Genomic DNA, 13249 nt, shown 5'->3' with positions numbered 1-13249 from the left:
GTCCATTCTCCCCTTCTCCTTCCCTTCCCCTGGGTCCTGACACCCTTAATGGTCTAAATCCCTCATGGTCCTTTCAACACAGACCCAGAAAAGCCCCCAAGGCAACCCCCCAATCCCAGGGGCCAGGGCGCCCTATGACTCAGTCGGCTTCCTGACCAGCCGGGAGGAGCCGGATAGATCAGGTCGCCCACTGGGCTTCCTTGTGTTGAGAAGACCAAGCGCCAAACTATCAATTAGCTTAGAGGGACACTTTAATTGGGGTGGGGAGAGAATCATGAAATACAATCCATGCTCTTAAGTAAAAAACTACATGGTTTAAGGTTGCTGCCATTATGACCCACAACAGACTGCGTGGTACCCCCCCAGGACACCCTGATCTTGGAATTCCAGACTCCGAAACAGAGAGAAAGTCAACTCCTGGTGCTCCAGCTGCGAGGTCGCCCTGGCGACAAATGCAAGGTATAGAAGAATTGGAAGGGACCACTGCACGTGCTGCCCAACCCCCACCCCTGGGCATGGGGAGCCTTACTTGCTCCAGGGCCCTGGCTGCAGAGGTTCTGCTGGGGCCGAGGTTGACAGCAGTCCTAAGATAGAGGGCAGACCATGGGCTCCGGGGCTCTGCCAGCCTCCTGGCACAGCCCAGCCACGGTGCACCGCCCACCGGTGCCCAGCCCGGGGCCTCGACAGGAACCCTGTGCAGAGGCTTCTAGCTTTCCTCTGTCCAGCCCCGCAGCCTGCTCACCAACAAGGACCCTGGGACATCTGTGTGACACGGGGGCACGCCCCAGGGATTCCAATCCCCTCTCTCACTGACACCTGTCACTTGTCCCATTCCCATCAGCCATCCCCTGGAGTCCCCAGTGGGAAGAGCTCCCGGGAAGGGCTAAATATTCCGCCCCCCACTTGTTCCCCTGGCCTCCCCCTGGCCTCCCCGCTCATCCCTTTATCCTCCTCCAGGCTGGTGGCCCTTTCCACCTGCAGAGGAAACAATGGGGTCCTGAAACCCGCTATGCAAATGGCTTCCTTTGTGCTCCCTGGGGTGACCGAGTCCCCAGGCAGGGGTTGGGCTAGTGTGCTCTCCCCCCACCCCCTGCTCGCCCCCACCCTGACCTCTGCCCCAGGCCTTTGTGCAGACCCCCAACAGGGGAGAGTCAAGGGGGAGGGGGAGGGGACCAGGGCGGGAGAAGGAATAAGGAAGGTGTGGGAGAGGGGAGGAGAAGAGAGACAGAAGGAAGGGCAGGGAAAAACAGACAGACAGAGAGACAGACAGAGTGAGAAGGAAGGAAAGAGGTCTGCTTCGGGCAGGCTGCCCAGAGCCGGGTCTCCTGGCCAAGGGGATGCAAACAGTAAGCTAGGCTCTCTGAAACTGCCCTTCCTGGGGGTCACCAATGGTCAAAGAAGATGGCAATTCCATTCATTCCAACTGAATCGGTCTGGGATCAGCGTGGTCCCCAACCAGGGGGGACAAAGCAGATCCCGCACACAGGCCGCACGTTCCCTGGGCTTGGCCTCGGGGCTCCCTTCCTGGAGTGTTCTGGGGGGACTGGGTGAGGTCAGGAAATCTGCATCTACCCCAGTGGTTCTCATCCCGGGGCTGTTTTGTCCCCTGGGGGACCCTGGTATCACGACTGTCTGGAGGGGGGAAGCCAGGGCTGCGTGCAAAACCCCGGATGCACCGGAGAGCCCCCACACCCCAACTAAGAATTCTCCAGGCCTGCTGGAGCCACACTGGGACCAAGAAACCAGGCTTCACACCCTGCGCCCTGATGGACATGGTCCATCACTGGGGAACCTCTCCGCTCCCACCATGGAGGAGTGTGGCAAGGATTCACTATAGTGTCTCGTTCCCTCATGTCCTCTGCTGTGGCGGTTCCTCCTCCTCAGGGACATTCCCCTAAAGGAGGCTCAGAGATCACACCTCCCACCCCCCACCCCAAAGGCACAGCGTGGGCCACAGTCAGGCTGGACGTGGTCCAGTCCCTTCGTTAAGCCACGAGATTAATGACGGTGATGGATGGTGGACACGTCGCACTTGTCATCAGACACGCCACCCCACATGCGTTATGGCCTCAGAAGCAACCCGTGCCCAGGGACGAGATGGGGCTCTGGAGACAAGGCTTTGTAAAACCCGTTAGCGCACAGCGCGTTAACAACGAAACCTTCGGGCAAACCCAGCTACAAAGGACGCGGGAAGTCTGAAGGCCGACTGGGTGCCAGTTGACACGAATGACGTTTGGTTCATCATTTTGTCAGGTGTAACCACGTTATGGAGAAGATTTAGGAACGTGTCCTTAAGCTGTCCGAAATGGTATTCTGAAATATTGAGGGGTGAAATGTAATGTCTAAGCTTTTTTTTTTTTTTTTTTAAGATTTTATGTATTTATTTGAGAGAGAGAACAACAAGGTGGGGGATAAAGGCAGATGAGGAGGAGGAGGAGCAGACTCCCCGCTGAGCAGGGAGCCCAACGCGGGACTCGATCCTGGGACCCTGGGACCATGACCTGAGCCAAAAGCAGACGCTTCACCAACTGAGCCACCCAGGCATCCCTAAGCTTTTCTTTAAAAATGTTTCAGGAGGGGCGCCTGGGTGGCTCAGTGGGTTAAGCCGCTGCCTTTGGCTCGGGTCGTGATCTCAGGGTCCTGGGATTGAGTCCCGCATCGGCATCCCAGCTCCATGGGGAGTCTGCTTCTCCCTCTGACCTTCTCCCCTCTCATGCTCTCTCTCACTCTCTCTCTAATAAATAAATAAAATCTTAAATAAAATACAATAAGTAAAAATGTTTCAGCAAAAAAACTAAATGCTTGAAGCGAAGAGGGCAAAATGTGACTCACTAAGGCTAGGTGACAGGGATGGGGGTATCCACCATTCTGTCCTCCCTGGGGCTCTGAGGTTTTTCCACAATAAAAAGTGTAACAATTTGTTAAGTCACGTTAATTCCAAAATACAGCAATTTATAGGAACACTGAGAATTTGGGGTTTTATTTTAGACTGGGCCACATTTTCCATGGAAAACAGACTAGCAAACATTTCCTACGTGAACACAAGATTTCTTTGCTGACTTGAGAAAATATCGCTTTCTAAACCCTCAGCTGCCCCCATTACAATGTCCCGAGTATCACATGAGCCCGTCTATGAATGTGGCGACATCTTTCCTTAATACTTTTGGAGCGAACACATGGGATTTTATCCTGTGCCGGTGTACCACCTTGAAGGCATGTATTAGCATATGTGGCTGGATAATTCTTTGTTGGGGGTGCTGCCCTGTGTCTTTGGGGTGATCTCTCCCCACTGGATGCCAGCAACACCACCCTCCCTCCAGTGGTGACAATCAAAAATGTCTTCCAGGGGCACCTGGGTGGCTCAGGGGGTTAAGCCTCTGCCTTCGGCTCAGGTCATGATCTCAGGGTCCTGGGATGGAGCCCCACAGCGGGCTCTCTGCTCAGCAGGGAGCCTGCCCTGCCCCACCCCGTCTGCCTCTCTGCCTGCTCGTGATCTGTCAAATAAATAAAATCTTTAAAAAAAAAAAATGTCTTCTAGAAATATCCAAATGTCCCCTGGGGGAGAGGGGCAAATTTAGCCCCATCGCCAAGAACCACAGAAATACGTGAGCACAATGAAATCATTTACTTAACAAGTTCTATAAGCCAGACTTTTCACCAAAGCTGACCCTCCAGAATGTACTTATCATTAATCATGCATATGGTCCCACTGTTCACCAAAGTTGACCCTCCATGTGTAATCTGCTTTGGCAATATATCTTTCCATTTCATATTTCAATATTCTCCTACAACGTAATTATATGGAGAACCCATAACTGAGTAACACTACTGAAAGACATGTGGTTGTTCCCCTCTTTTGTTACTATAAACAATGACACAAAAAGGAACCTTGTAGCTAAATCTTGGTACACATCACTACTTCCTTAGGCTAAGTTCCTAGAAATGAAAGTGTGGGGTCAAAGATACCTTATGATATGTGTTGTTCAATCACCCTTCAAAGAAGCAGTACCAACCTGACCTCCCATCACCAGAGTGGGTGAGTGCCTGTTTCCCCAATGCTTTCAAAACAGGGAATTACTTTTTGTTTTGTAAACGGTTATCAATTTAGTAAATTTAAAAATAGTATTATTGTTAATGCTGTTTCTTTATTAATAGGTAGGTATAATACTTAAGATGCTTATTGCCATGTGTATCAATTCTCCAAATTTCTAATTCATTCTCTCAACCCAATTTTGTAATAGTATCTCCCCCGCTTCTTGTTGAATTGTAAGAGCTCTTTATTTATTGTGGATATTAATCTTTGGTCATCCACATCACAGTTATTTTTCTCTGCTTTTAGTCTGTCTTTCTGTTGCTTATAGAAAATTTTGACAGACTGAGTTTTTCACTTTTTTCAACTTAGGATCTTTCCCCTTATGATTTATGACTCCTGTATCATATTTAGAAAGCTTTCCTTGCCCCAAGATTACATTGACACTGATATATTTTATTCTAGGACTTTTAAGGATTCATTAAAAATATAGAAATATTTACTCCACTGGGATTTATGTTGGCTTACAGCCTGTAGTAGAAATACCATTTATAATTATTTTAAAATAAATAGTCAGTTTTCCCAGCATCATTTACTGATTGAGTCATTCTTCCTTCACTGATTAGTAATCACAGCTTTACCATCTACTAAGTTCTTATATTTACATTTGAGTCTATTTCTGGACTTCTACTCAGCTTGTGGAATTTCTCTATCACACTAATTTAAATATCCTGGTTATAATACTGTAAAACTCTGGTAGGCCAAGTTACCCTTCATTACTCTTCTTTTCAAAAAATTCCTGCCTATGAGTATTTATTTTTCTAGCTGAACTTACGAATCCTGTCCTGTTCCATGACAATTTTGACAAGAATCATGCTAACCCAACAGATTATTTTGGGGAGAATTGGCACTTTATGGTCTTGACTCCCACCCTCCCAGAATGTGGTAAGATCTTCCTTTTCTGCCCCCCCCCCTTATTTTTCTGATTTTCCATAGTGTCCCTTCAAGAAGTTTTACCCTTTATTTAAAAAAAAAAAATCTACATTCTGCAATTTAAAGGTTACACTTATTTCTGTATACTTGATATTTCTGGTACTGTTCTCATTGGGCTTCTGTTTCTATTATACAAATGTTGTGTCTTCATTGATCACTTACTACAGGGCAGACATCCCCTTAACATTTTCACTCACTAGGACACTTTTTATGTTGTTCTTATGGATACGTAAGAAAAGTTACTGCCCTTTGAATGTTAATTGTGTTAAGGTTAATCCTGGCCATGCTCCTACCCATTGTAACAGTTTTTAGGGTGTTTCTCTACTGACATGTTCTTAGGATACAAGTATCATCCTGTGTGTGAGAAAGGCGCTTGCCCCCCCACCCCGCCCCAGTAAGTATAATACTTCAGATGCTTATTGCCATGTGTATAAATTCTCCAAATTTCTAATTCATTCTCTCAACCCAATTTTATAATGGAATCTCTCCCTTCTTGTTGAATTATAAGAGCTCTTTATTTATTGAGGATATTAATATTTGGTTGTCCATTTCACAAATATTCTTCTACAAGCCAATTCATCTGCCTCATAGTGCTCAGGGCCACCTTGTGACCAAAAAGACAGAGCTCTGCATGGCCCTCCATGCCCAGAACCTGTGGCCTCAGCCATGCCAGCCCCCTATGCTGATAGACCACACTGCCAACACACCCCCAAGAGCCACTGTAACAGACCCTTGCAAAAACATAGAAGCTTTTAACCAGCTGCCCTTCTGCCTCTACATTGGTTTTCGGTCCCGACAGATGCATTGGTTTGTCTTTTGGTAGAATGCTACCACATGGTCCGGAAGATATATTAAAAAATTACCCTGGGGCACCTGGGTGGCTCAGTGGGTTAAGCCGCTGCTTTCGGCTCAGGTCATGATCTCAGGGTCCTGGGATCGAGTCCTGCATCGGGCTCTCTGCTCAGCAGGGAGCCTGCTTCCTCCTCTCTCTCTCTCTGCCTGCCTCTCTGCCTACTTGTGATCTCTCTCTGTCAAATAAATAAATAAAATCTTTAAAAAAAAAAAATTACCCTAAACTGGCCAACCAGCATAGCTCCCCGGAGACAGAATGACATGGAGGTTAACTCCGAGGCCAGGAGACTTTGCCTGGGATCCCAGCTGTGCTGCCTATGGGTCCTATTGGACCTTTCCATGACTCCATCTCTCCTGGGCAACATGGGGGCCAATAACAGTGCCCACCTCATCTGGGGGGTGGACGGATGATTAACAGCTAATAACTGAGAAGAGTGCCTAGCACAGAGTAAGAGTTCTATGAACGTCATCTCCTTCCCCTTCTTTGCTGAGCTAGAATCTATTTATGTTTCATCATGCGTCTGGTCCAACCTCTCCTGGGGGTCACACTTATCCAATGGTCATGACCGAAATAGCTGAACCTGGATGGGCTAATGTTCCGTTTCATACCACCTTTGAAAACCAGGATTTCAGGGCACCTGGGTGGCTCAGTGGGTTAGGCCTCTGCCTTTGGCTCAGGTCATGATCTCAAGGTCCTGGGATCGAGTCCCGCATCGGGCTCTCTGCTCAGCGGGGAGCCTGCTTCCTCCTCTCTCTCTGCCTGCCTCTCTGTCTACTTGTGATCTTTCTCTGTCAAACAAATAAATAAAATCTTTAAAAAAAAAAAAAAAAAGAAAGAAAGAAAGAAAAGAAAACCAGGATTTCAGTCCATTAACAGACTCTGTTCTTATAAGTGGCATCGGCTGCCTACATGGTCAGGGACCCCAGCTCCTGCCAGCAGCACCCCCTGCGTGGACCCACGGGTCCCTGTCTCCTACAGCAGGAGTACTGAAGGCTCAGAAAACCCAATGACCCCCAAAAGGAGGAAGAGGATGCAAGCTGTGTGGCCAGACTTTTTTTTACAGAACGGGAGGGAACATGATTCCTGCTGAACGCCTGGAAGGCACAGAAGCTGTCTGAGCCACTCCTGTGTAGAGATGATGCGAGAAGGTGCTCGAAGATACCCATGGCCTCTAAATTCTCCAAGTGATCAAAGGGACAGGAGGGCAAGCATGTCCCCGATGGATGCTTGTGCCCCAGCCCCTGTCCCCATGGCTCCTGCTCTCCACTCAGCTCTCCCCAAGCTACCCACATTCACATCTCTCTTGGACACTTGACCTTAAGCATGTTTTAAGCAATTTTTTTTTTAATTACAGTAAAATACACCTAAAATTTACCGTTCTCACCCTTTTCAATGAGGCAATTCATTGGCATTAAGCACGTTCACAACATGACCCATCCCCCTGGTCTAGTTCCAGAACCTTCCTGCCACCTCCAAAAAGGAGGTATCCACCACACATCACTTGCCACTCCTCCCACCTCCCAGTCCCTGGCAACCACTAATCTTACTTATGGTGTCCGGATTTGCTCATTCCGGGCATTTCATATAAATGGAATCACACACTACGCAGTTTCTCTCACTCTGCAAAGCTCGTGTGTGTCGGTACCTCATTCCTTTTTGTGACCAAATGCTAGTGCCCCGTACGGACAGGCCATACTGTGTTTACCCATTTGTGCAGCGATGGACATCTGGGGTGTCTCCATCTCTCAGCTCTCATGGAGGCAAGCTCTTGACCTTTAACTGACTTCCGGTTTTCAACTCCCCGCTAAGTTGGGGGTCTAACAGCAGCTGCTGGGTAGGCTGTGACGAGGACCACCCCCCCACCCCCGCAGTCCCTTCAGCTGCCCCGCCCCCACCCCAGGCAGCACCACCTGTTCCCTCCCAAGGTCCTCTCAAGAGACCTCCAGCAAGCTGACCCTCCCCACCTGTCCTCAGGCCCATAAGTCTCGCCTCCCCGTCGTGAGCAGGTGAGCGGGCAGGAGAGCTCAGCTCGGCTCGATTCACCTTCTTCATTGCCTCACGTGCGCGTGTCCCCATCGCTTCCTCACCAGAAGACAGGCAAGCACTGGACAGTAAGATGCATTGAGCGAGAGACCTCATTCCCGTCACTTTTATTACAGTCTCTTGCTATAGCTGTTCTGTTTTATTATGAGTTACTGTTCATCTCTCACTGTGCCTGATTTATACATTAAGCCCTGCACAGGTAGGCACATATGAGCAAAGACAGTATGAACAGGGTTCCGTATTATCCATGGTTTCAAGCATCCACTGGAGGTCTTGGAATGTATCCCGAGTGGATAGTGGGCTCGGGGTTGGGGGGACACACAACTGTCTCAGGAAACCAGACCAGGCAGAACTCAGGCCCCAGGGCTCCAGATTTAGCCAGTGCTTTTTTTTTCCCACTGTCCCGGCCCCCCAGCAACCTGGCCTGTGTTATCAGTACCCAACATATTGCTTCTCTTGCAAAACGAAAGCCAAAAACGAGAGAGTGCCAAGCTAATCCAGGTTGCAGGTGTATATAGACCGATCTTCCATGAAAAAGATGGCAGGGCTGAGAGGCTACCAAAGGGGACACATGTAAGGTCAGCCCCAGCCTGGCACCCACGCCTGGAAGCACCTGTGGGTGAGGTCCTTCCTATAGCTGGGGGGCTCCCCGGGTTCTCTCCAGATACCCCCGGAAGGCTGGCTGACCAACCAGGTCCATGCCTCACCTTGGAGCACGTGGCAGGAGGCACCTCGCAGGGCCCCAGCTTGGGGGTGGGGGGGGGACACTGGCCACAGGTGGAGTGTTTACACCAAGAAACTCGGCAGACGCTACAAACCAGGCCGGCCCCTGCCAGCTGTCAACCATTTCCCCAGACGCTCCCGCCCACGGAGAGCTCTGTAAGGGACTATGGACAAAACCTGTCATTGCCCGAGGCCTCACACCAGTGGAGAACCAACCCCAGGTGGCACCCAGCTCCAAACCACGCTCCTTCCGCTGAACCAAACAAACGTGCAGACTGACAATCGCCTCGGAGCTGACAGAGAGCCGCCGAAGTCAGGTGGCCTTCTTTTAGGCCTGGTAGGTGGAGGTTTCTGCAACCATAAGCAGGTGGGTATGGGGTGGGTGGTCCCGATCCCCTTCCTACCCGTTTCTGGTCCCCACCCCCCACCCGGGGCCCCCAGACCTCCCACGGGCAAGGCGTTCCTCACCTCCCCGTCCCCAGAGAGGGTCCCAGCCAGCTCCGTGAGCAGGTGGACAGTGTTCACCGAGTGAGCTGGCCCTTCGAGGGGAATGGGTTCAGGCTGAGGTTATGTCCATCAGCTTTCAGGACAAATTCTCCGTTTATTAATTCTCCTCCATTACGCAGGCAAAAGTAAACAAGCTTTTCTCAGGCAGCCTGGCACGGACGGCTTCCCTATTCAAACACTGCAAGAATCGACAGGCTTGGAAGTATGAGCTCCCAGCCCCACTTCCCAGGGGGCCCCCTGGCCTCCTGCCCAGGACGCCCCGGCCTGCTGAGACAGGCGAGCCGGGCTCTGTGCGGCGGTGGCCGGCTCCGGAGTCCGGTGCTCCGGGCCTGGGAGTAGCCTCGGCTCCCCCGAGGCTACACCACGGACTTCCGGGCACCTGGAAGCACCCCGGAGAAGGTCAGAAAGGCTCAGGCCACAGCCACGGGCACGGGACAAGCATCACACCTGCCCACCTCCCCCCTCCACAGGAGGTTGCAAGTGTTTCTAAGTAGTCAGTTGTGCGGGAGACTTTTCCCTCCTCAGCCGAGATGGCTGCCCATTTTCAAGTCAAGTTGCAGAAGCAGGGAGAGAGAGAGACAGACAGACAGACAGACAGAGGCCAGGACCTAACTTGGCCTTGGCCCAGCTGTGCACACCGCCTGGAGGAGGACCGTGCCCAGGTGAGTCCTCCTGTGACCCATGTCACAAGGAGGAAGTCGGCATCCACTGGAGGGAAATGTCTTCCAGCTTCCAAACTGCCCCTCCCCCACTGCCCCAGAGCTGGACAAACGGGGAGGTTCCTCTGAATTATGTCTTTACAGAAAGAGCCCCCTCGTCCCACCTCCCAGGTACTGGGGAACCCTACTTCTCTACCAGGCCTTGCCACTGCTGTTTCTCCTGGAAGGGTCCCCCGCAGCTCAAACAAAGGGGACTTCAGACTGCCCAACAACCCAAGACCCAGATCTCGGTGATTTTCTACGCTGTGGCCGCAGGGACTCTGTCCTTTCCTAGCTGTAGGCTGTTGACCTCATGGCAGGCCTGGCCTGCTCTCCACCAGGCACCCCCTGTCCAGCCAGGCCACAAGCCCTCTTTGTACCCAGAGCCCAGGCTGCAGAACCCCTCCAGTACCAAGGGCCAGGGGATCACCGGGGGCCCGTTCTCCCAGCAGTAATTCTAAATGCACAAATAATACACACCGGAGCACAAAGGAAACGCATCACACTAAACTATACCTATCCGAGTATTTTCCCCAAAACCCAGCTCTACCATACAGTTCTGTAATACAGACGCTTCTTTATTAATGATTATGAATCAGGATCTTGCAGCGGGCCCGGTGACTTCCATCATTCTGAAGCAAAGCGCCAGCAAACACACACAGATTTTCACGATCTCTGCACCGACTTGTGTGTGGGGTGAAATTCGCTGTGACTTCCGTGCGCTGCCCCCTGCCCCCACCCCGCTGGGGGCTGGCGGCCCACGGAAAGATGCTGATTTCGGGCAGAAGTGAGGGGCAGTGAGGGTGCGATGCTCTTCCTCTCCCGGTTCCCTGCACCCCCACCCCGAATCCTGTTCGTGGACCCCTGTGCTCAAGATGCCTTTTTTATCCCCTCCCCACCTGCTGCCTTCTCGGCAGCTCCAGGAAGGAGTACGGGCCCCAGCTTGGACGGTAAGGGGCACACAGGCACCTTGCTGCTCTTGGGGGATGAGCGGGAGGGTGCACCTCTGTGGGTCTCATGCTGGGGCAAGAAGGAAGCCCCCTCCCTTTGATTCCTAGAGGGGGCATCACTGGGAAAATGCCCTGTGGCTCCTCCTCCTAGATCCGGCCTGTGGGGCACCAAAGGCACCCAGCAGCGCCCCGACGGTGGCTCTTGGGAGTCCTGTAGCTCTGATTCCCCCCACCCTGCCATCCCCACTGGCAAAGAGGGACACGCTTACCTTCTGGCTCCTCCACGCTGCTGGCGGCCGTGGTCGGTGGTGCCACAGGGATCTCTGTGAGGTTTGGGGTGGGAGGAAGAGACAACGAGGGAAGGAGACGTTATTTTTGACCTTGGAAGAGGATAAGCAGGACACAGACTCCTCCCTGGGCCCTCCTCCCTTCCCCACTCCCCAGCCCCAGCTGAGGAGGGCCGGGGAGCTGGAGGAAGCCAGCAGGGGGGGCCCGGAATGTGGCTTTGCCTCTCTGAGTACTGTCCCTCCAAGTGGCAGGAACAGGAGTGGGGAGCAGGCAGGGCAGCCCCACAGCGTGGTGGGCTGACCTCCCACATGACATGGCTGTTTTGTTCTGACCTCCCCAGGTGGGCAAGGAGGCCTTCCGTGGCAGGGGCTGCATGTGAGGGGCCTGGGGAGGCACCTCACGCATGCAGAGGGGTCTGCACCCCTGGTCCAGGTTCCCACAGGCTCACGCTGTTCTCGGTGGCCTGAAGACTAAGGACAACCCAAGGGCCTGCGAGAAGCATGTGCTTTACTGGGGTCATTCCCTTTCCACCTGGAAAGCCAATTCTTTCCTACCAGCCCCTGACTCCGCCCCGTGCTCAGAAAAGGTAAAGAGGTCCTGCCAGTCTCTGGAAAAGTCCCCAAGGGGAGGGACTTGCCTCCTCTGGGGCCAGACCATAAGAACGGGGGGGGGGGGTCACAGGGGTCTCCACAAATCCCCCGGACTCTGGCCACCAGCTGACTATTCCGGCAAAGACCTCCCTCAACCTCCAGACAGATCAGCTGGGTCCTGAGGCTTGGTGGGTGGAGACAACTGGGAGACAGCTGCTGGCTGGGACCCGGGGGGCATGCCTGAGACCCAGCCCTCCATTCGGGGGGCCACTCCTGCCTGTCTCCCAGAGCTGTGACCTGACAGGCAGGAGCCCAGCCCCTGCCCTCCTATTCCCTGGTAACACAGCCCGTAGCTGGAGCTCCCAGAAACCCCAGGGCGGATGGCCAGGTCTACACCTGGCCTCTGCCAGAGCAGGTTGCAGAGTGAGAAATCCAGCTTCCCCAGGTCTCTGTCCCCGACTGTGGGCCACCGGCTCCACATCAACCTCCTCCCCCTACCCTGGGGAGGCTCTGAAGTGGAGGTACCAGCCACTTCTGAGCTCCGTTTGTTTTTCTTATGTTTTTCACAACCCCTGGGGGCAGTGCTGGGTTTCCTCCAAGCTTTCTAGAAATGTTCACTTTGCAGCTTTTTGGATAGATGGAAGAGAAGGGTTTCTGCAGACTGCGAGACTCTGACGCGTAGAGGCGGTCATGAAAACCGTGTCAAGGGGCTTGCGCCGGAGAAATGCAGAGCTCGATTTTCCAGGGGGCTGGGATTTGGGTTACCCGCCGCGATCAGACCCCTCTGACTGCCATAGGCCAGCGGACTCTCTTAGGAAGAGCCAGCTGGTGAACGTGGCCAGCTCCGCGGGCCACAGGCTTCTGTTTGTAGCCACTCAGCTTCGCTAGGGCTCCACGCAGCCACAGACAGCGGGTACACAGCGGGCATGCCTGTGTCCCCGTGTAAGTTCACGGACACGCCACTTCTCATCGCATGCATCCCACGTGTCATAAAATATTCGCCTTCTGACTCTGGTTTCGATCGTTAAAGAATTATTAAAAGAAAACACTGAGCCCCATGAAAACAGGTGGTGGGCCAAATCCCTGGGCTAAGACCCGTTCTAGAGATGCCAACCTCAACCCTCGGGTCTGCCTACTTCACTGGGATCTGCCCCTTTTTCTGCTCGCCCTTCTGGGTTAGGTCAGTCTTGCACAAGGAATGGGGGAGGCCAAGGTCTTGCCTTCCAACCAAGACTAAGCGTCCACTCTTAACACCTGGGAGAGTCCTACTGGTTATAAAACATGAAGTCTGTTCCGAGCCAGGGCCCCTGAGTGGCCCTTGCCATCTTGCCCATCCCCTGCTCTCGTTCCAGCAACTAGGGGGCTAGCAGCTGGTCCAAGGGGCCACCAGGACTATAAGGGGAGTCACCGTCCGTTGTAAGGGCCGTGGGGGCACAGGCATGGGAGCCTGTAGCATCAGCCCCTTCTGCTCCCAATCTGCCAGGGCCTGGGGATCCTGGAATTCCTGCGACAGCCGCCATGACGAGCCCTGGTTCAAGGCCACCTCAGGTCCAGGGCTTGCTTCCCCCTGGGAG

General features: G+C 52.8%; 1 protein-coding gene across 3 annotated transcripts in view; it reads right to left on the bottom strand.

Annotated features, from left to right (window-relative positions):
• The window catches only part of NTN1 (netrin 1), a 173975-nt gene that overhangs the window by 35869 nt on the left and 124857 nt on the right, over window positions 1–13249 (bottom strand). For all 3 annotated transcript variants that reach the window (XM_032321197.1, XM_032321198.1, XM_032321196.1), the window contains exon 5: window positions 11067–11120. In XM_032321197.1, coding sequence (XP_032177088.1) covers window positions 11067–11120 — 54 coding nt within the window. The remainder of the gene's footprint in view (window positions 1–11066; window positions 11121–13249) is intronic.

The sequence above is a fragment of the Mustela erminea genome, chromosome 18 (genome assembly GCF_009829155.1).
Source record: "Mustela erminea isolate mMusErm1 chromosome 18, mMusErm1.Pri, whole genome shotgun sequence".
NCBI classification, from domain to species: domain Eukaryota; kingdom Metazoa; phylum Chordata; class Mammalia; order Carnivora; family Mustelidae; genus Mustela; species Mustela erminea.
This window is presented reverse-complemented; position numbering and strand designations above follow the sequence as displayed.